The sequence below is a fragment of the Protopterus annectens genome, chromosome 10.part0 (assembly GCF_019279795.1).
Source record: "Protopterus annectens isolate FY-2018-M chromosome 10.part0, PAN1.0, whole genome shotgun sequence".
NCBI lineage: Eukaryota > Metazoa > Chordata > Ceratodontiformes > Protopteridae > Protopterus > Protopterus annectens.
In genome coordinates, this window is record NC_056744.1 from 1,033,705,371 (window position 1) to 1,033,729,113 (window position 23,743).

Below are 23,743 nucleotides of genomic sequence, written 5' to 3' on the forward strand. Positions count from 1 at the left end.
AGCAGACAGCACAATTTTATGCATCATGAATAAGATGGTGGCCCTATATATGACCTTACTCATATGGGTGGTCCAGACCACCTATGTTATTAATATCTATGACAACATTCTGCTTTGCACATTCATGATAGGGCCAGTAGGCAGTCTTTTAAGCAAGCAGCTGTCAGGTTTGGAGATTGAGGGTCTGCAACAAAACTCTGCATGGGTGAACTTAATCTTCCTTGCTTTACATCTGCTTGGCATGGAGCTGTGTCAAGAAAGAATACACTCTGAGAGAATACCACTAAAGACTGCTTGTTAAAGTAAACTATCTACTCTACTGGGCAGTGCAGTGGTGCAGCAGTTAGCATTGTTGACTCACAGCAAGAGGTTCTCCAGTTCGATTCTTGGCTGGGGCGCCTTCTGTGCAGAGTTTGCATGTCATTCCTGTATTTACATGGGTTTCCTCTGGGTGCTCCGGTCTCCTTCCACATTCCAAAGACATGCATCTTGATTGTTTCTCCCCGGGCCTCCACTGATAATGGGATCTGTCCCAGTCGGACTTTCCTGGTAAACTAATGTTAAATAAATAAATCTACACTGTACCACCCATCCTGTACAGTTGTTGTGTGGGAATACCAGCATGTGCACACAATACCAAGCTATATTTCCTTAAACTACTACATGACATAGGTCACCCCTCAACCCCCAACTCATTGATTTACTTTCCCTCCTAACCAACTGTAAACCCCCCAATGCAGATTACAGGGGACCACACACCATGCAACATGCACTTTCCTCAGGTAAACCCACACTGTGGTCCTCATCTACACAGTCACAGCTACCCAGGCACAATGCAGACATCAGCTGAAATTGTAGCAGTATGCTGTGTGTCAGTGAGCAGCCTGACCTGACAGGTTGTTGTCAACATCAGTCCCCTTTTTTCCCATTTTTACATGGGATCAGGGTATCATGTCAACATTAGTCAAATTGACCAGTCATCTAGAGCCACTATTTACATTGCTGAGTGGCAAGCCATGAGGAAATGTGTGTAAGATATAAAAGTACAGCTGATTTCCTTTGTCTGTGTCTTCAAATGCAAATCCATATGTGTGGTATATAATCAAGGTCAGAACACAAACACCTGATGGCTAAAGTGCATAAACATTTCCTGTATGACTGTGTAACAGAGGTCTGTGTACTGGATAACTCTAAGAATACAATAACTGACCCTGCCTTGATACAAGCTCTGTGTTTACCCCAAGTACTTTTCTCCTGTTAAATACTTGTAACATTCTCTGCAAATATTCATATGTGCAATATTATTGCAATAAATAGTTTGGATAACTACTTGTAGCAAAGGAACTATAATGAAGATCTTGCACTTACCTTCAGCAGTTAGAATTCCTGCTTTTCTGAGTTAGCTTCCACATTTGTAGCTGCTTTACTACTCTTCCATAACCCGAGAAGCCACTGAGCCTTTTTAATTTCTCCAAATCTTTTGGGTTTCTGATACCATTATGGGAATGGACCCTATTCCTTAGTCAAAGTATGATTAAAGTTCATGAAATTAGTATTGTTTGTCTTTGATGTCAGCCAGAAGTGCTCTTCACAGCACCCGCAATGTGCCCAGTAATGACTCTTTCTGCAATTCATATGGAGTTACATTTATTGGTAACATATCTAAATATGATTGTAGATTCTTTTTTATAAGACTCATTGCTCTTACTACTATTGCAACTGTCTGGGTATCTTTCTTCCACATTGCTCCCATTTCTGCCTGCAAATCCAAATATTTTATGACTTTGTGTCTCTCTGTACGCAAGACACTGTACTCACCGGGTGTAGCAATTTCAATGATCAATGTTACTTTTCTCTTTTCATGGACCACTATATCTGGTTGTCTTGCATCTATCTTTTGAACTGTTGGTAATGGGTGATCCCATGTGATGTAGACTTCATCATTTTCTATGATGCTTTGTGGCTCATGTTTCCAATGTTTTTTTCAGCTAGTTCAGTATTATAATGTTTGCACAATCCCCAGTGCAACAGTCTTGCCTCATTATTATGCCTTTCAGTATACAGTCCTTCTGCCATTAGTATGTCACAACCAGCAACAAGATGTGCAACTGTTTCCAGTTCTGTTTTACAAAATCTACATTTGACTGTTTCTTTCACATGTTCAATGGACTTTGTAAACCAACGTGTATGTAGTTCACTCTCTTGGGCCACCAGTATTAACCTATAATCTTTTGGTTTGAATTTGCCTCTCCTTAACCATTCCTGCATTCGATCCTGATCAACATGAGGTTGTTCCAGGAGTTTTCTATACCTGCAGCTACATTTATGCATTTTCCACATTTCTTGCTTTCTCATCTGATCCTTCACCTTATATTCTTTCATTTGTTTTTTGGCACATTTAGCTGCTGCCTGATTTTTATCTGCTTCTGGTTTCATTTCCATTCCCGCTTGATGCCAATATGCTTTTGCTAGACTAAGAAGGGAAGTCATCTTAGAATTATTCTCCTCATGTTTCAAAACTTTCATTATGTTTTGGTCTTGTGAGGACAGCAGATATGTATGCAAACCCATGGTTGCAGATCTATACATGTAATCGGTTTCAAGGAGGCCCATACCTCCTTTACCTCCTTTGGAATGGGAAATATATAATCTTAGTGTGCACAGATTTTTATAAATCATTTGATGAGCTTGAAGCACCCTTCTTGTTTTCTTGTGTAATCTGTCCACCACCTTTTGGCACCAATCAATCACTCCAAAACTATAAGTTAAGACAGGAAGAGCAAATTGGTTTATAGCTTGAACTTTGTTCCTAGGTGTCAGCGTTGTTTTCAAGATTAAGTCTTCTAAAATATTCCTTCTGAGTTTTCATCAATTCCCAAATATTTATACACTCCCTCTTGCTCGAGTTCTTTTGTATCACTTTCTTGTCCTAAACTGATGTTGTCTTGGTGCTGCAGCTTTCCTGATTTAAGGTTTGGTTTTGCACATTTATCAAGACCAAATGACATTCTTATATCATCTGAAAAAGTTTGACTACTTGCACTTGTGCTTCCAGTTCCTCATCTGATGAGGTATACAGATCTGAAGTTATTGTTTTCATTTGATCTTCAACCTGTGGGGACATGGATCCAGTACGGATCCAACTTGGCCGCATTTCTCCAGCATCGGATCCAAGCTCCAAGCTCCTCCCCTACCCATAATGCCCCTGTCTCCCTCCTACCCTCAGATCTCGTTTGCCACACGTGCCATCAGCATCGTGGTCCATTAGCTCCGAGTTCCTGGTAAGTGAAATATTCTTTCTGGTTTTACTTTTTCCCTTTTTCACTCTTTCTATCTAACATTTCTAGTTTTATACCTACTCGCTCTCACATTCAGGTGTCGGTTCTCTTAAAAAAAAAAAAAAAAAAAAAAAGTCCCCTTTCTTCGTATCCTTTCCTCTTTAGTGTGTGTGAACGCTAGGTTCCGTTTGCCATGGCCGAGATCCCCAAGCTCCCCCCTTCTGGTGGCCACACTCTATATGTTGTTTGTCTGGGAGTGCCACACCTAGACACATCCTGTTCAAATTATGTGGGCTTCAAAACCCATGCATTGATCAACAGGAGTAACAAGCTCATTTTGAAAAGCCTCCTTCCTCTACATTCCTCTGAGCCCTCTACATCGTCTTCCTCTGCCCGGGCCTCTGGGACTCAACCTCCTGCCAAGAACGCTGGGGACAGGGAGAAGCACCTTCATAGGGATAGGCCCAGTAAGCAGTCCTCTGTCCGCACTTCTTCAGCTGAGCCCCTGGCTAAATCCGTCCTGGCCCCCAGCCAGGGCTCCAGTTGGACTCCAGTCACCTTGTTTCTTGCCAGAGCCTAAGGTCTCCTGGGGCCGATCTCCTGTATTGATCTCCCCTCGGTGCCTCTCCAGGCCCGTATATGTAGCTTCTTCCATCTGGTCCACCCGTAGTCTTTCGGAAGCCAAGGTGGACAGGATTATGTGGAAATTCATCGGGACCCAGATCCAGATGGGAGCCTTGCCTGCACCCTCCCCCTTCCGGGCTGGGAGCATGCAGTCCACCTTTCTTCCCATTGCTCCTTCTCTGATCCGACCCCCGGCTTTGGAGTCCTTGGCTTCTCGGCTTCGAGGGATTGGTGCCGACGGTATCAGGCACCTCGACACTGACCATTCCCAAGTGGCTTGGCTGCAACCAGTTCGGATTCGTCCGGCTCTCGGAGCCGTAGTCTTGGCGCCAGATCCAAGGGGATGACATCAGCTTTGAGGTTTTCAGAGTCAGCCCTTCTAATTGGAGTCTTGGTGCTTGGAGGCTTGGCTCCGGCTCCCTCATCGACTCAGAGGGTTATGGATCCTGTACTTCTCCCAGCTTCAGGGATTCATTCTCCCTCTGCTTTTGATGTGGTGGAAAGAGTGCTCTTGGATCCCTCAAGACCTTTGACGTTATAGTCCTCAGAGTCTGTCCTGGCTCCCTCTCCCCTCAGGGATAGCCTGATGCCTCTCCACCCCAGGGTGCCCCCCCCCCAGGAACGTCCAGAAGTTTCCATGTCCGCCACAGAGCACCTCCCCCCGTGGAGCTCCCTCGGAAACATACATGTAAAAGGAGGTACTTGGACTCCTGCCGGAGTCCCTCACAGAAGACACTGACTTTGACGAAGATGGGGGTTCCCCCGGTCTCCCCAGATGATGTCTCCTTTGGGGACATCATGGAAATCCTATACCAGTGTGGGGGGTGGTCTGTCCAAAAACCCAACCCGGATGATTTGGTGTTCCTGGAGGGGTTTGGCACAGGACCCTCTACCTCCTCGATGTCCCCTCCCACCGATCCACTTGTGGACTTTTCAAACCAGGCATGGAAGGAGCCTGACATAGTGGAGCCCATCCCCAAGTGCCCTGATAAAATTCTTGGTGCCCTTTTGGACAAACAGCTTTGGTCTAAGGGATCCCAGTTGATGGTATGGTGATTGCGGCGGCCACTAAGAAAGAACTTGCTCAGGCAAGCTCTATAGTCCATCCAGTGGACCGAGTCTCGGGCCTTGGACCATTTTGGTTAGCAGGCTTATGCTTCAGCCACGTTTGTCTTACATGCGCTGAACTACATGGCACATGTCATCAGGCTTCAGTGGGACCTAGTCAAAGAGGTCGCTGAGTCTGCCCCAGGGTTCATGTTGGCAGAAGAGAAGAAGGTGTTCTCCTCCTGTATGGCCACCCTAACTTCTATGTTTAACACCTCTATGAGGCTCCTGTCACATGCTATGAAAGGTGCTTCTAGGGTGGCCGGCATAGATGTTACCTTCAGGCGTCACTCCTGGCTTCGGCTTTGTGCATTCTCAGAGTCCTTCAACTTGTCCTTTACAAATGCCCCTTATGATGGTTCCAGCCTTTTTGGCAGACCATTCGAGACACGTTAGTCCAGAGTGAGAAAGACAGGAAGACCTTGTCTGCTTTCAGGATCTGCTTCTCAACCCCACAATGATCTGTCTCCAGGAATCGGTGTGGGATGAAGAAGAAGATGTGGTTTCGGAAGTCTCTGGGCTTTTCCCATGATGCTCAGGACTCTTCTTCTCCCAGAGGCAGAAGAGGATATGCCAGATGCTGTCCTCACAGCAGAGGGGCTCCGTGTACCCAGGGGTCTTAGAATTCTTTCCCAGACAGGCCCTCACAGCAGCCCTGAAGGGTTGCCTGACTGCTCATCTCTGAAGAAAGTTGATGGACATCCCTCGATGCACCCAACATCCTGGGAGTTGATCAGAGATGATCGTTGGATGTTGCAAATTATATCCAGAGGATATTCAATCCCCCTTCCTTCAACCTCCAATCCCACACAAGCACCTCCTGGATGTTCCACCCACGCAACGGGAGGAGACAGCAGTGGAAATTTCCAAGCTGCTTGAAAAACTACCGCATCAAAATGGACAGGCGCTCTCGGAGGTTCCTCCACTTCCAGCTGGGAGCCAATCATTGCCAGTTCAGAGCGCCCCCCCCCCCCTTTGGTCTCACCACTTCCTCCAGAGTGTTCACCAAAGTGATGGCAGTGGTGGCAGCTCACTTGCAGATGCAGGGGTTCCAGGTCTTCCCCTGCCTGGACGATTGGCTTCTTTCTGCTCCCTCCATGCATCAACTCTGTCAAGCCAGGAATCTCCTTCTCCAGACCAGCCACCAGCTAGGCATAACCATAAATGTCAACAAGTCCCAGTTGGATCCAGTTCAAGTTCCTGACTTCATTGGGGCTCAGTTAGATACCACCCAGAGCAAGATTTGCCTAACTCCGGACAGACTTCAATCCCTCAGACATCATGTAAGGTGCATTGTTCAGACCCAGTATCCCTCTGTGGAGTCAGTTCTTTGGGTGTTGGGGGTCTATGGTGGCCACAATTACTCCAATCCTCATAGCTCGTCTACATATGAGAGTTCTCCAGTGGACCCTAGCGGTTCAGTGGTCCTTGCTAGATCTTCCGTTATCTCATCCAGTTCATTTATCTCGGGCTTGCAGGGATTTGCTTCTCTGGTGGCTTCAGTCCCCGTATCTTCTTCTGGGTCACCCATTTATCCTTCCCACCCTGATGACCATGGTAACCATGGATGCCTCCCTGCTCCGGTACGGGGGCATTGCAGGGGAAGGACAGTCCAAGCCACGGGGTCTTCCCTGGAGACCCATCTGCATATCAGCATCCTGAAGATGAGGGCTGTGCTGGTGGTGTTGCCAGCTCTTCATGCCTATTTTCCCCAAGGGACAGTTGCCATCCAGACAGACAATGTAGCTGTAATCTGGTACAACAAACAGGGGGGAACCAGATCTTTACCCCCTTTGCCGCGAGGCCATGTGATTGTGGGAGTGGGCGATCTCGTCCGGCCATTTTCTGGTGGCAACACACATTCTGGGGAGGTCCAACATTTGGGCAGACAGGCTCAGCAGATCTGTTCTGATGGCTTATGAGTGGTCTCTGAATCCTTCAGTAGCGGAACAGATCTTTCTAATGTGGGGTCAGCCTTGATGCGATCTCTTCACCTCTCCTTCCAACGTGAAGTGCACTGAGTGTTTGGTCTCACTCTGTGTCCTCCTTGGACATAAATCCAGTTCCGGATCTGATCTCACATCCCTCAGGGATTCCACACCCAGATCTAGTCAGCCTGAAGCTCACAGCTTGGTTGCTCCAGTTCCAGTGATAGCTAGGACTCCCGGGCTGTTTTCTCCTGTTAAGAAGATTTTGGTAGCGGCTCACAAATCCTCCACTAGAAAGCTTTATTCCAGTAAGTGGAAACATTTCTCTTTATGGGCCTCTCAGCATGATTTGGACCCCTTCACTGCTCCAGTCCCTGCCATTTTGGAATTTTTGGCAGATATTTTTCATCAGGGTGACAGTTTTTCTACAGTAAAGGTACAGTTGGCAGCTATCTCCAACTTTCATATGGGAGACAATTCAGCTTCCTGACCTTCTTCCAAGCTTTGTAAAGCCTTTTTGAATGGTACCTTTTTACTTAGGCTTCCAGTTAAGGACCCTATGCCACCTTGGGATCTTACTGTAGTCCTGCAAGCCTTGGTTTCTTCCCCTTTTGAACCAGCAGCTACACTGGATTTGCAAATCCTGTCTTGGAAGACAGCCTTTCTCGTCGCCATTTCTGCAGCTAAAAGGGTATCAGAGATTCAGGCCTTATCTGTCAAGCCCCCTTATATAGTGTTTCACAAAGACAAGGTTTCCTTATGGACGAACCCCTCATTTCTACAGAAGGTGACGTCAGAATCTAACATCAACCAGATCATCAATCTCCCTATTTTCTTTTTGAACTTCTAGAGTAAGGGAGAGTATAAATTGCATTTGCTTGATATTCTTAGGCAACTATGATTCTATTTGCATAGAACAAAGTCCTTTCATAAGTCTGATCAACTTTTTGTTTCCTTTTATAAGCCTTTCTTAGGTAAACCCGTTTCTAAGGTAACTATTGCTCACTGGATCGCTCAGTGCATAGTTTTGGCCTATAAAGCTAAAGGATTATCTTCATCAGGTCATGTCAGGGCACACTCTACCAGATATGTGGCTACTTCAGCAGCCTTTTGGTCTAGGGTTTCTTTGGATGATTTTTGTTCAGCAGCTACTTGGGCCTTCATCACACACATTTATTTTTCATTATAAGTTGGATCTCCTGTGCAGAGGCAGAGCATCCTTTGGCTCCGCTATGCTGCAGAACATCCTTCCATGAGGAGCTCTCAGGATCTTTTGGTAGCTGGGGACTCTGTCCCACAGGTTGAAGATCAAATGAAAACAACTTCAGATAAAGTTATGTACTCACCATAACATTCCATCTGAGTTGTTGCTTTTTATTTGTCTTCAACCATCCTTCCTTCCTTCCCCCTGCCTTATTCAGGCTGTATTGTGGACTGGATGGAAGAGGCTTCCCCCTACTCTGAGAGCACTATGTCTTCCTTATGGTGTTTTTGGATGCTGATGCTAAGGTGTTAGGCACATGGTTGGGTTGGGGTGTTACTGGTTGCAGCAAACTCAGTCTGAAAATAGGAGGGAGACAGGGGCATTATGGGTAGGTGAGGAGCTTGGATCCTGGATCCGATGCTGGAGAAATGCGTCCGAGTTGGATCCATATCGGATCTGTGTCCCCGCAGGTTGAAGACAAATGAAAAGCAACAACTCAGATGGAACATTATGGTGAGTACATAACTTTTTTTTAAATCATTAACAAAGAGAAGATGAGAAGTCTTTACACTTTGTTGCTTTCTGGGAGCCAAATTATAGCCATGACCTAATCTGTTAAGCAGATAGTTTAATGGGTTAAGGGCAAGGCAAAAGAACAGCGGTGACAGAGAGTTACCCTAGAATATCCCCCTTTGGATTTTTATCCCTGGAATAATTTGTCCTTTATCATGGCTTAACTGCGAAGTGATTTGCCACTATTTCATGGTCACTATGATGTGTAGGGTTTTTTTTTACACATTTTTAAGCACTCTTGTTATCCATGAATGTGGGATACTGTCAAATGCTTTTTTGTAGTCTATCCATGCCATACGTAGATTCTTCCCCTTTTTACAGTTCTCCACTCTGACATTATTTAACAACAAATGATCCTTTGTTCCATACGACTTTTTCTATTACCCTTTTGTTCTGTTGCCATAATTGAGTTTTCTTCTAAATGACTAAACTCTGTCGGCATCATTTCCAGTGTATAGTTTATATGTCATCGGAAGGCAAGGTATTGGTCTGTAGTTTTTAGGGTGGCTTGCAGGTTCACTCTTAAGTAGGAGCAATGCTTTTCCTGTTGTTAGCCAGGCTGGTGTCTGTTTGGGGTGTGCATATAAATAGTTCTTACTCATGGATAAATCTTTGTGCAAAGATGTTAATACTTTTAGCCAGAAGTTACGTACTGCATCTGGGCCTGGGGATTTCCATTTAGAGGCTTTTCTTAACTTTGTTTCATTCTCTCTGATCGTTACTTCATCCCATTTCATTTCCTGTACCTTTAAACTTCTTATTCTTTTTTTACTTCTTCTACCCATTTAGTATCTTTGTTATGTTCTGCAGGATCTTCATAAATATTTCTCCAAAATGTATCTATTTCTTCTTTTTTGGGTGGTCTTTCAATTCCTTTTACCTTGTTTCCCAATTCTCTCTAAAACTTTTTTGGGTCATCAATAAATTGCTTATTTTGTACTTTTCCTTCATATTTATCTGTGCATCTTCTAAGTTTTTCTGCCTGTGCTGATATTTTTAGTTTATTATTTATGATGGTGCATTATAAATCCTGATCTGTTATAATACTTTGCATTGCTTTTATCACGTCTGTCTTTCTGAGTATTTTTGCTGGTCTGTTCCCTCTTCTATACTCTTCTAACAGTAACGCTTCTTGTCTTAATTGCTTTGTAGTTTTCTCATAGGTTCATAGGTTCATAGGTTCATACTAGGCTATCTGCCCGAGGGCATTTACAAGCCTAGCCCATCGTTTTGTGGCTTACGCCACCCCTTTAGTATGGGGAACTATACCCATTATTTTGCTGTGCCTCTGTCGAGCAGTGACACTGAGGTAATCCCTGGGGTATATCTGCGATCTCCCATCCATTGGTCAAGATTTCTATTGAACAAGGCCAGCGAGGTGCTCTGCCTCACATGTACCGGGATTTTGTTCCACAGCATAGGGAGTCTTTGGGTGATGAATCTATCCCTCCAGCACGTCCTATTAATAGCCGTGTCGAGGTTTAAGTCTCCGCCCTTGTGGCTCTGATGGATCTAGACTTTTTGAGGTGAAGCATATTCATCAAATCTGGGTTTGACATGGCCTTGTATGTTAGGCAAAGGTCACCTCTGAGCAAGCGTGGCGACTGAATAGAGCTGGAGTTCTTTCAGTCGGGCAGCATAGGACAGATTTTTGAGACCCTTTATCCTTTTGGTGAGGAACTTTGTGGCCTCTCCAGCTGCTGCAAGTGTCGGGTCAGATACATTCCGAATGGGGCATTGTACTCAATCATTGGTCTGATGAGTGATGAGTAAAGGGAGACTATGACCTCCCTTGATCTAGATGAGAATCCCTTCATGATAAGGTGGGCAATGTAGAAGGTCTTCCTGACTACTTTAGCTACATGGGTGTCGAGCGACAGACTACTATCAACCTGGGTCCCCAGGTCCCTGATAACTTCTTCTGTGCTCAGTGGATTGCCACCTATTTGGTAGCTAGGGGTAACCTTGTTTTTCCGAAGGGTATGACTATGCATTTTTGGCATTTAACTTTAGGCCGTGGCTCTGGCACCAGTTATCCGTTCCTGTGAGATCCTTCTGAAGGATATCTGTGTCAGATGTGTTTTCTACTATGGCCCAGTTTGCAGTCATCTGCAAACTTTGTCAGCCATAACCCTCCTGTGTTTGCTTGTACTTGGAAAAGTAGACGCCAAACAATAGTGGGCCCAGGACTGACCCCTGTGGGACACCACTTGTGACAGGCTTTGAGTCTGACATGGCGCCAGCAACTCTGACCCTGTGGGTTCTGTCACTCAGCCAGTTTGCAACCCATCTTGTGATGTATGGGTTAACATTTAAGCTGATGAGTTTTTCAATGATACCAGTGGGGTATTGTATCGAAGGCCTTAGCCAGATCGAGGTAGGCTGTATGGACTGCCTTTCCCTCATCAATGGCTTTGGTGACTGTTTGAAAAAGTCAACCAAGTTTAAAAGGCATGATCTGCCTTTGACAAAGCCAAACTGGGTTGGATCCAAAGTCTGCAAATTCCCTATGTCTTTATTTATGAGGTCCATTATGATCCTCTCCATGGCTTTGCAGATAAGGCTTGTCAAGCTAATGGGCGGTAATTTCCAGGGTCGGTGGAGGCACCGCCTTTGTGAAGTGGGACCACAGTTGCAGTGCGCCACTCCTGGAGTGCGTATCCAGAGGTAAGACTTTGATTAAACAGCTGTCCTAGCTGTGGGTTTAATTCCTCATTGAGTTCGTGGAGCACACAGCCGGGGACACCATCAGGTCCCATGGATGATGTGGTTTTGTTTTGCAGCGAGCAGTTCTCACTTGGGCTGGAGATGTTTGGGGGGCTGCAATCGTTTGGTATAGATATCTCTCCTTTTGGGGGGGAGGGGGGGGGAGAAGTTTGCACTGAACCTGTCAGCCAGTATGTTGGCAATGTCTGTAGGATCAGTAATCTTCACATCATTTTGAACTAGTTCTGAGCATATCTGGGAGTTTCCTCCTAGGTTTCTAACATAGCTAAAGAAGGCCTTATGATTGTCTTTTGAGTCTTTAGCTATTTTTCTCTTGAAATTTGCTTTGGATGATTTTATGAGAGCTCTTAGTTTTTTACTTATAGTGATCAAGGGTGTCTTACCTTTTAAGGATTTTGCTCTATCTTGTAGTAGCTTCCTCCTTTTGTTGTAGAGTTTGTTTATGGCTGGGGTCCACCAGACTGGACGCTTGCCTTTGGTACAAAGAGTCTTTGTTTTGCTTGGGATTGCCTTATCCATGCAGTCCTGCAGGTGCTGGTAGAAGGCATTTGTAAGTGATTCAGTGGCTTGAGTACTGTTTTCCGCCGGTTCGGGGGCCTTAAAGGAGACCACACTAGTCTTTAGAAGTGTGAAGTCGGCTTTTGAGAAGTTCTTTACTGTGGTCTTTTTTATTTCAGGTGGGGGTGGGATGAGGACCTCCAGCGAGATTAGTTTGTGGTCTGATCTCACCAGTGAGGGGTACACCTCCGGTGTTGAACATTGTGCTCCCATGTTCGTGATGATGAGATCAAGTATGTTATCTCCTCTTGTGGGGATGGTGACTAGTTGTTCCATGGCATTTGAGTTTATGAATTCCAGGAACTTTTGGGCTAGGGTGTTTGGGCTTGAGTAGTGTTCCCAGTCTATATTAGGGTAATTGAAGTCACCTAGTATGATGGTGTCTGGTGATACATTTATCCCCTCTAGTGTTTTCAGGAAGGCCATGTGAGGTTCCTGAGTTTGTGAGGGTGGCCTGTAACATGCTACAATTTGCAGAGCAGTCTTGCCTACGGTTAATTGCACCTGGATGGTCTCCGATGCATCATGCGTTGCCACCAGTCTTGAGGTGTGGGTGTCCTTGATGAATATGGATACCCCCCCTCCTTTCTTGGTATTGTCCGGATTTTGGGCCGGAGCATGATATGAGGTAAAACCTGATAGCGCTGGGGTGCTCTCAGGAGCCTTGAACCAGGTTTCTGTCACAGCACAGACATCGATGTTCTCCATACTGAGAAGGGCCTCGAGTGCGTGCATTTTGAGATTTAGACTTCTGGCATTGAGCAGCATTACCCTTAGTTTTTTTCCTTTTTGTGTTCTAGGGTGGTAGGTTTAGAATTTGAGCCTTGCCTAAAAAAGGCACTATGGGGTGGCAAGAGCCTTTGCCAATATCCGGAATCCCAGGGGTGACAGGTGCAAGCCGTCCCTTGCGAAGCAGCGTGGCTTGTCCAGCATGTCATCCCAGGCAGACAGATACTGGATCCCCTTTGAATGACACCAGTGTTTAAGCCAATTGTTAAAGCTGATCATCTTATCTCTGTATTGTGGCATCATTCTTGGTGAAGGTAGGATACTGCTCAAGGTCAGGGTCATACCTGCCTGGGCTACATAATCAGAGAGCTCCTCAATGTCTCTTTTCATGTAGTCCAAGGAGGTACGTCTCAGGTCGTTTACACCAGCGTGGACAATGACTGAGTCATATTTGTACCTGCTGTTGAGAGACCTGAGTGCTTGCGTTATGTGGCGGATTCTAGCGCCCGACAGACAGCTTACTGTGACCTTCTCCTTACTCAGTCTGGTGAGCGGGACATCAGTGTGTCTGACTATTCTCTATTCGATACTTCCATGATGGCATTCGATTTCTCCCCGTCCTTTCCCTTACTACCCTGTGTTCTTGTGGTAGGACTTTACCTGTTATTAATTTGGCTGCAGAGTAATGTATCCTATTTACTTCTGTTATATCACTTGAATCTCTATGGACAGTCCTAATTACTGTGTTCATTTGTTTTATCAAACTTCTAATTTTTTGGGCTTTATTGACCTTCTGCAGTCTAGCCTCTATGCAGCTGGCCCTCTTAGCATGATGATTATGCAGCTATGGGTTCAAATTATGATTGCTTCTGAATTACTCATTCTACATATCTGGCCTGATGGAAAAGTCTTATGTACAGGTTTACATGGTGTCATACACACATGTTCACTTTTGAGGTGCATTGAGTATACATAGACGTTAAGCATGGACATCTTAATGTCAAACAGAATGTCAGACAGAATTTTCCTGCAATTCTTGGCTTAAACCTGCTAGGAGGAAGGAGAATGTATTAGGAGACATCAGACAAGCAAAAGGAAGTCAGTGTTGATGGTGAGAATTGGGCAATAAACAAGGGAGGGCAATGACACTCTTCAGAAGTGTACTGATCATGCATGGACATCTTAATATTACAGAAGTTCCCTGCAGTTCATAGTTTAAGCCTGTGGGGGAGGACAGTGGATTATGAGACATTAGGCAAAGGGAAGCACAGCCTTTCTACTAGTTGAACTACATGCTTTAAAGCACAACTGTGACTGCCATATTTCACACCTTGTATTCCCTTACTGGGCATATTCAAAATGCAGACCATTTCACACCCTGGCATTGGTCGTACTACTTAGTTGCTCTGCTGCATGGCAGTTCTCAAAGCAGGAAAACAGGCATGACTGTGAGATGACAGCCATAATTCTGTGGTATGAGACCTAGAGCATGCCATGAGTTCCACTGGCATTGGTTCATATAGGGCACTCTGGTGGTGCCCATAGGAGAATAACATCTTCCTGTTCTTTTTATGTACAGACCACTGGGACTGTTTACTTGGGGACTTCTATGAGGGCCCATGGTTTAAGGGGGATGTGTGTCACTGTCTCTCCAGGACAGTTACTCATGTCACAGGCATTCTTCGAACTAGTGGGAAGTTCAGGCATCACTACATTGACCTCTGGAGGTGCCATCCATACCTTCTTCACCAATGGGAAGAAGGAACCTGAGATGTATTGTAAATGAGCCGTAAATAAGTTTTTTTCTATCTTCCCAGTGTGGGATATACAGTTAGTTATACCTCATTTTTTCTGTAACCCAAGATGCTATTGTGGATTTGCCTCCAATAACATAAACAAGTCTCCCACTTTTCCAGGTGCAGGGGAGAGTACATCTGACCTTTGTCATATACTTAGGAATATAATTGTCCCTTTCTCATTATTACTTTTCTAAGATGTTACCATTATAACAATACAGTCTTATTATGCAGGTTACCTGTCGAGAAAAATGTTGTCAGCTTCTTGCCATTGTTGACAGCCTGTCTTCTGTTAGTCAGTTATGTCTTTGTAGTACTCAGTCACTGTGTGTGCCTGTTCACTGCTGGGTTTATGTCTTTAGAAGTATGTCCAGGGTATCTTACATAGTACACGGGGCAAGACATGGCAGGATATTCTGACACAGTGAGATTACTTTAGTTCATCTTAACTATGACACATAAATACACAGGACAATCACAAGAAGTTAATTTAGTATACATTGTACATATGTAACCTGCTCACTATACATATGTAGCCGGTATCAGCTTCCGTTTCTGTAATAGTCCCTTGTGAATTCCAGCTACTTTTTTCTCATAGTGATATTGCTGCTGTACTTAATTATGTGGTAACAGCACTATACTTCATTGTATATCTGCATTATTTTCTTCTCCTCCTTTGTTGCTGTCCTTTCTTTTAATACTTTTGGAGTTATGTTGTTTCTGTCCATTTATTTACTTTTCTATACAGCAGCTGCTACAGCAGTGCCTCTGACTCTGCTGTGGATCACTTTTCCCCACAGGCAAGCACTACAACGAGGCACTTTCAGCTGATCTTGCTAGGGCCACCTCCTCACTGTCAACCCCACAGGAGGCTGATATCGCCTTGACCCCTGGTGGGGCTTCACTGGCTGGAAGTACTGCTGCTCCTGCTAGTGGTTCTGTGAGGGGTGAGCAGTATGTTGCCCAGAAGTAGCTGAAAGAGGTTTTGGTGAGCTAGAGGCCTGCAGCATTGATGCTCGAATCGGCCAGCTGGAAAGAGTGACATCCTTGCCCACCACTTGCAGCTCCATCAGAGTTCGGGTCTAATAGTAAGGGAGTACAAGCTGGTGTGTAGATTTTCCATGGGGCTGACATGGGCAGGGCAGTACTGGAGTCATACCCCCCAGTCTTCCATCCTGGTGTTTCCCCTCTCTTTTGTGTCATTGCCCTCATGTGTCTGTTTTCCAATCCTTCCCATTACCACTGTCCTCCCTTTGTTTGTCTGATGTCTCCTAATCCACCATCCTCCCTCTCCTTTAGTGTGTCAGCACCTCCCTTGTCGGTCTTGTCTGTGTCCTATGTTTGTGTGTGTTTACCCCTGCTACTTACCTTGATCCTACTACCATTCTTAAGCTTTCCTTTCCTTTCTTTCTTCCCAACCTTACCATCTTGGTGTATAGAAAATAAGCACCTGAGCCAAAAAAAATAATAAAATCCTCCTTTCCCTGCCCCATCATATTCATTCCCTAATGGTTTCCCTTATGTGCTTCCCCTTGCTTGCTTTCCCCTTTTCATACTGTCCTGTACTCCCATATCCACCCTTTAATCTGGTCAATAAATAGATTTAATGTGTGTACTGAGCCCTTTAAGGCTTATAGTTGCCTTTTTTCTTCATGCAGCTCATGTGCAGTGTGAATGCTCTATGTTAAGATATTCTCATCGCATTATTCGACCACCATTGGGAAATATGTTCCCTCACTGCAGGTCCTACTCTTGCCTTGAGTGAGTTTCTTAATTAGCTGCTGTTTCCACATGACTTTTTTTCATTTCATTAATGACCTTAGAGCCATACCATGCCCAGAAAGCTCTGTGCGACCATTCCAACCATATTTCTGACTACAGGGGATGGAGTCACTGGTGAAAAGAAATCTGGTTACATTTCATTCCCTTTGGTTTCACTTACAGTGATGAAAATTGAAGTTATCTCCCAGAACAGTTCTGCTGTGGCATATTTGAATAGCTTTTGTGGAATTCTCCAGCTGTGTTCTCTACTAGATATGGCAGAATGTTTTATCAATAGCATGTGCTGTCATTCTTTCCAAGTGCAATAATAATTTGTTAGCATGTGACATGCTAAAGAAAGTCATGCACCCTGAACACAGCTATTACCTGTTATTCATTTAAGCAGAAAATAAAACAGAGTAGTTTGAACATTCTGATTGTAAACAGTCACAGTCATATAACAATTCAGATATTTTTATTATGAAACTGGGGATGCTCATATTATCGGGTTGTTTAATAAAATAGCCACGACTTTTTATTTGTTTGGCTTTTTTTTATTTGCTTTTTCCTTTTAGAAAGCCAGTGCTGATCATGGAGTCGATGTGATAATAGAAATGCTGTCCAATATCAACCTGAATAAGGACCTCCAACTTTTGGGATTTGGTGGCCGAATAATTGTAAGTATATGCCTTTTTAACAAGCATGTATGCAGTGGTGGCCAGATGCAAGCTCTAGTAGTTAAATTCCTGTCCATATCAAAAGACCACTTTTCTACCGATCTCCTTTGCAATGTAGTAAGCAAAAACATTTATTCTGGGGGTTACTTTTATCCTGAAAAATTAAAAGCCAAAAGGAGATGAAATACTTATTTCCCATGGCTGGATTGTTGATTAACTGTTACACTGATGCTATATTTACCACTCTTTGGTGAGTGAAACACTAATAGAATTAAAACATCAGAATGTGATCATTCTGTTTATTGTAGATCTAGGGAATCCTTTTCCATTGTTTAATTCTGTACATCTGCACTTTAATAGAATGACACAGTATTTGATGGCTCTGATACTATAGACTAGCCTTGCTGGGTCTGTGACTTGGATATTGTTCCATCCTTGTCTTAGTCTGATTATATTTCTTTGAAGCTCCACCAATGGGTGTGTATTTCTTCAAACAGCACATGCTGTGTAAGCAAGCCTAGGCCCCACCTTGTCATTTCTTTTGTGTCCCTCACTCAATTCACATCTTGATCCTAATGCTGGTCATGGAAAATTGTCCATGTTTGATGCCTGTAACAGTTTGTTTGTTTATGTAATGGCCACATCATGAAGCAATATAAAATAAGACAAGTAATTGCTCTTTTTTGATCTTATTATTGTATTTTTCCCCATGGCAGACCAGTACAGTATAAAATCCCTTTACATTCAGAAATCAGTTAACTTCCTTTAAATATTAGCTTAATAAATTTGTGAAGTAAAGGAAGCAGTCAAACTTTTTGAAAGCCAGTGTTCCCCAAAGTTGATGCTTCACCATGCATTTTAGAATATTATTAGACCAACATAGGTACGCACCAATCCTTTAGCTAAAGGGTCCAGTTTTTAACTGGTAGAAAAAATGTCTATATCCGTGGCCTCCTTGTAGTCAATGTGATCAAGCTCCAATAATTTCTGTTCATAAAGTTGGTGTGCAAAAACATGAACATGAGTATCTATAATTGCTTGGAGAGTTTTGGGTCTCACTTGGGTAACTTTATTAGTTACCAAAATAAATCCCACATCTAGCATACAGCTTAAAAAAGTACCAATAACCAACAAAAGCACTGCAGAGACCACATAGCCACTTCAGAAAAAAAAAAACATTTATGACTGAATACTTCTGTTCACAACTTAAAAAGGACTTCATCAGAATCTGATGAAGTCCTTTTTAAGTTTTGAACAAAAGTGCTCAATCAGTGTTTTTTGATGATTTTCTAAAGTGACTGCATGGTCTCTGCAACTTCATGCCATCCCCTCACTTAGAGTCAGGAAAGACCTTGTAATTGGTCAGACAGGGTGAGCAGCACAACCTTTTGAAAATCTGAAAGAGCACTGTAGGTCAGTCTGATGCCACAGAAATCTCAGCAGACAGTAACCTGCTTTTGTACATACAATTTTTGTTAGATATATTAAAGAATGGTCATCCATGTTAAGTTTGACGTCAGGGTGGCCCATTAATGTCCACCTCTTTCTCAGCCTTTTCAGAGCACATCTGAGTTCCTGAAGCTCTCTTTTGTGCCAGCATTCATGAACCTCATCTTCTAATCCTCACATTTTTCCTAATCTTGTTTTTACATTGAAACAGAACCATACGTAGGTCATCTAGCACACTGCTGTTCCATAAACTGGTGCCTTCCTCTCATCAAAATTGAAGACCAAAAAAATCATCTTGAAGGTGAAGACCAAAAAAGCTGTTTTGCACTCTGAAACTGTAACCACCATGTAACAAGCAACTGTGTAGTAAAATCATGAGACATTAAGCAATTCAGACATAATCACAAATGCAGTATTAACATTAATTTATGAAGTTGTGAAATCATTGCTGCTGCTTAAAGCAATGCCAGTAGTGCACCCTAGCACTGTCATCACCCACTGATTGTGCTGCCTATCAGCTTTCGCCCAGACAGCCACCCCCTTTGCCCCAACTTGTTACAGCTTTGCATTGCATGCCTTCTTTCTATACACCATTTACAACAGTGGTAATCTCAATCTTCTTCAACATGTCTTCTCATAGAGAAACTAACCTGTATAACAAGAAAACAAGTTACCCTTGAGGTAAGGAGTTTAGAGAATCTAAAGTACAATATAAGCTACAGCTGAAAACGTCTGTGTCATACTAGCAAGAAATACAAATTCTCAGGGGATAGCGAGCAAAACCAAGGACCTCAAATATTACATATACCAGGCCAAAATAGCACAATTGATTCCAGAAACCTAAAATTTGCATTACTTAATATAAATAGTGTGAAAAATAAATGAGCAACCGTAGAAGCCTTAATAATATAGGACAGCTAAATATTCTTGCCCCTGTACAGTCATGGCAGAAAAGATAACTTTTCTGCTTCCAGCACCATCACTCCTTACAAATTGATGTTAGAAATAGAAAGAGGACAGGCTGAGGTGTTGTCTTCTTAATCTGGAACAGCATATCTATTGAGTTGTAGTAACAAATCCTGAAACAAAAAAATGCCAAATGACAACATCTCACAAAAAAAAAAAAGGCATCCAAGTAATCCCTAAAAATCTTAAACACAATGTGCCAACAAAAAACACAAACCATCCGCACCCCACATTAAAATCATTACAAAAGAAATAATTAGTCTCCTTTTGCAATCAATTTAAATAAAAACTCAAAACAAAGAAATACCCAAACCTAACTATGCCATCACTTTTAGTTTGTGGGGAATAGTGGTACTTTTAAGAAAAGGGTTTTTCAGGAGGTAGAGTGTGGGTTTGGGTTTAGGGGCAGGGATAAGGGGTTATGGTTAGCACATTTGCAAAGATGGGTGGGGGGTTTGAAACCATTGATCATGGTTTCTTGCTTCATAACTTTAGTAAATTCAATTTTAGAATAAGTACTGTAAAATAATTCAAACACTATGTGACTGATAGAACTTTTCGGGTCTGTGGACATGCAAAATTCCCAGGTCGTGGGGTTCCCCAAGGTTCAGTTTTAGGTTCTTTGCTATTCTTCCTGTTTAATGATTTTATACTCACTTTAACTTTGCTTAACATAACTGTATATTGAAGACATCCTTAAATGACAAGTTGATGTGGCTTGCAGGCCAAATGGCAGAAAAGCTTTACTGAAGTATGTAACTGGCACACAGTAACAGACTACATGTAAATCCAGTTAAGTGAGTTTCAGTGTTATTTGTCACATCACAAAAACTTGCAAAAGCACAACCACTATTAAAGACTACAATAATACTATATCCATTTTGATGCAGCAAAATTACTTTGGCCTTACACTGCATCCTGCTTTACCCCAACATGCTATACAGGAAAAAATAACCAGAAAAACATTAGCCCACCTCAGTCTGTGTTATAACTCAACTGCTCTCCCTCACGGAAGTCTAGCCTCAGTAAAAACAAGCTTATACACAGATTTTGTATAATGTCTCAGCAGTTGTTTTCATTCTGGGACAAATACCCACGTATTGCAAATGGTAGAGAATAAAATATTCTGATTCATTTTCTTAGCAGAACCACAAACCCACCATTGTGACTTACTTAAAAAAAATGAACTAATGTACTGTCCAAAACAGGGCCAGTATATTCCTCAACACTAATGTTAAAAATTGTAAAATAAGGTTACTGCATACTCAGAACAACCTTACTAACTCAGGGAAAACCTCAGTGAGGCAGTGACCTTTAACTTAATTATAGGTGAAAGGGCTTTTCAAAGAGCCATCTTCATGACACCACCTCCCAAATAATGTTAAAAGTCAGCTTTCCAAGAAAATATTTAAAACAAGACTGAAAGAACACCAGTGCATATAACTGCTACAGCGATAACTGATAAATTAAGTCTGTTGTTTACCAGATGTACAGATGAACAATCAGACGTTCAGTCGTTCTTGTTATACGTTTTATTAAACAGTACATTATAAGCACAGACAATTGTGATTTGATTTCTGATCAGGGGGAAATACAACGCATTTGAAACAAACAAAAAAAAGTTTACACTTCCCTCATGCTATACTTCCCTTCTCAAGAAGGGCAAAGCAGGTCATTCCCAAAGAAATTATGGGTATCCATCCAATCATCGAGGATTAATTTGAAGGATGCTAAGGTGTCAGTTTGTTTAATATGCACAGGAAGTTTGTTTCAGGGTTATGTTAGTGGTTGGGTAATAAATGTCAGAGCATTTTGTTTATGTACTGATGGAGATTTAAATCCCTAGTTCTTGTATTAGTGGTGCTATCTGACTTGTAAAGATAGAGGAGTTTTAGGCAGCTGTGGTCACTAACAGTACAGAATGCAAGGCGTAGATCACAACACAAGAGCTGTTTAGGAACGGAGTAAAAGGACAGCACTTCAAGCCTTTCCTGGTAGCACAGGGACTAAAGGCCAACAATAATAGCCAGCATATGCGTTTGAGACATGGATGTCAAGAAATTCACTTTGAGATTAGAATGAAGTGAAGATCAAGAAGTTAATGTTGGCATCCATGTTGAGAACACATGATAAGTGTTAAGATTAGAGAGACCTGGTCATAATTCTTTATAGTGCATGAAACTTTATCTGCTTCATTTAGTACCAGATACAGAAAAAAAAGTTAGGTGTGAGAAAAGTTGTACTGCTGTGAAAGCTTTAAAACATTTAGGGCTGCCACACAAGATAGTGAACACAAGTGAAGTGTCCCTCTGAGGAACGAGTGGCTTTAAAAACTGTTTGACACTTAAAACAAAAAGTGGGACAAAGAGTAGGAGAGTGAAAGTGAAGTCAACATCTTTTAAGTCTGTTTTAGCTTTTGCAGCTGTTCCAGGGTAACCAGCCCCAGCCGCAGTTACTCTCTAGTGGTAAACTAGAGCTTAACATCACATATAGATGCTTAATAAAAGCTTGTTTACCATCTGCCTGTAGTCAGAAAAGTGCTTGACATACCTGTCTTTTTCTTATTTCAGAGTGTGATTGTGGCACTTTATGCACTGCATGTACATTGAGTACTGTAAAGTGTATATATGTAATTTTTTTTATGTTAATATGCATTGGCTCATTTTTGGAAATGTTGTTTTTTACTTTTTTTGTACTGTTTAACCTTTCTGCATTGTAACCATCATAATGTGTCCTCTGATTACTTCTGCAGTAGCCATAGCTATATAGGTTATATCCTGTTAAAACTGTGAAAGCCAACCAGCCTCCAAAGCTTAAGGGCACCTTCCATGCACCCGTACTTTTAATCAACTCCAACAGAGCTGAAGAAAAACAGCAATTTGGGTGCTAAGCCCTTCAGAGATTTCTTGTTTCCAAAGAGCATTCCTCCTGTTGGCTTCTGAGGATCGACCGGCCATCTCTGATTGGCTAACGCTTTTCCATTACTGGGCAGATAAATTCTGTTTGGGGGAAAACTGCCACATTTTATTTTTATTACAGAAAGTGACATTTTTCAGTGAAACTATTAATTCTGAGCTAAGAAAAAAATGTTTTGATAAACTATCATGTGACCTTCAGTTACTTTTTTAACAGTGTTCATTTTTACTTTTGAGGAAGAAGTAAAAAGTAACTTAAAACTATTTTCCATGATAAAAGTTGCATTTTCTTACTTTGGGGGCTAGGGTAAGAGTTTAAAGTGCTTTTCAATGTATTTTTATTGGGCAAAAATGTTAGTACTCATTTGTTTCACTGACTACTGCTGCCAGACTTCCATGATATTCGGGAATCCTTTTCAGTTTCACCATGGATCATCCTACCGGTTTCTTGCTTCTTCCTGCTTTCACCCACAGAAAAGAAAAATAATTCTAAGCAGCCTTTGCCACATAGCAGGCTTATCAATTTCTTCAGCCACAGATGGGTGACGCTACTGTGGCCATGTCTGGTTCCTTCAAGGATCAGGAGTTAGACACTTCCTCTTCAGCTGTTGAAGTATCCTTGATGGACAAAGGAAATATTCTTGTTGTTTTTGAAAGAAGGAACAGGAATACCTCTCTGTCTAGCCATACTGGAATAACTATCCCTAGGGAGGTTTTGTCTGTCAAAAATAGGTCTACTTCTTTAGAAATTCCTGTCACAAAAAAGTAAAAAGTGAGGCATATGTCTTTACCAGTCTCAGTTACTTTGGACAGGAATGATTTAGTGGACTTTAGCTCATGGCTTAGTTAAGGTAAATGACCCTTCCAGTCCTGGTGTTTCTGGTAAGAGAAAAAAGAACTCTTCACTGTCTGTTGATGTTCAGGACATTGAACAGGAACATGATTGTAAGAGGACAATTTCTGTTTTCTCACCTCAGATCTCTAATTCTGATTCTGAGGAAAGTATCTAGTCTGATAGTCCATTGGAAGGATTTTATTTTTCTGAAACTACATCCAGAATGAATCAGTTGTTTCAGTAAGAACATAATGAATTTCCAGTGTCATTAAAGAAATACTGATTTATTATAACTAAAATTTCCTGAACCTACACCATTTCTTCCTGTTCTTCCAGAGTTCAGTGATGTATTTATTACAGCCTTTAACTTGCGCGATACCCAGCCTGTTACCCCTAAGAAAGCATATACATTGTTTAAATTCCTCAGTCTTTTAGCTTTTATTTTCTAACCACAGATCTGATCCTGAGGTGATTTATTTTTTAAGTCCTACTGTTGTCAAACTTCTGGTAAAATGCTAACCCTTCCTCTACTGATGAGGATGGAAAAGCCTTTGAAAGATTTGGGGACTAAGGTAACTGTAACACTTATGTTTCGAATTCTTAATTGTCAGTCTCA

At 42.5% G+C, this 23,743-nt stretch overlaps 1 protein-coding gene across 1 annotated transcript in view; it reads left to right on the forward strand.

Moving 5' to 3' along the window:
* The window catches only part of CRYZ (crystallin zeta), a 233,433-nt gene that overhangs the window by 193,903 nt on the left and 15,787 nt on the right, over positions 1 to 23,743 (forward strand). The window contains exon 7 of the mRNA XM_044085797.1: positions 16,861 to 16,962. Coding sequence (XP_043941732.1) covers positions 16,861 to 16,962 — 102 coding nt within the window. The remainder of the gene's footprint in view (positions 1 to 16,860; positions 16,963 to 23,743) is intronic.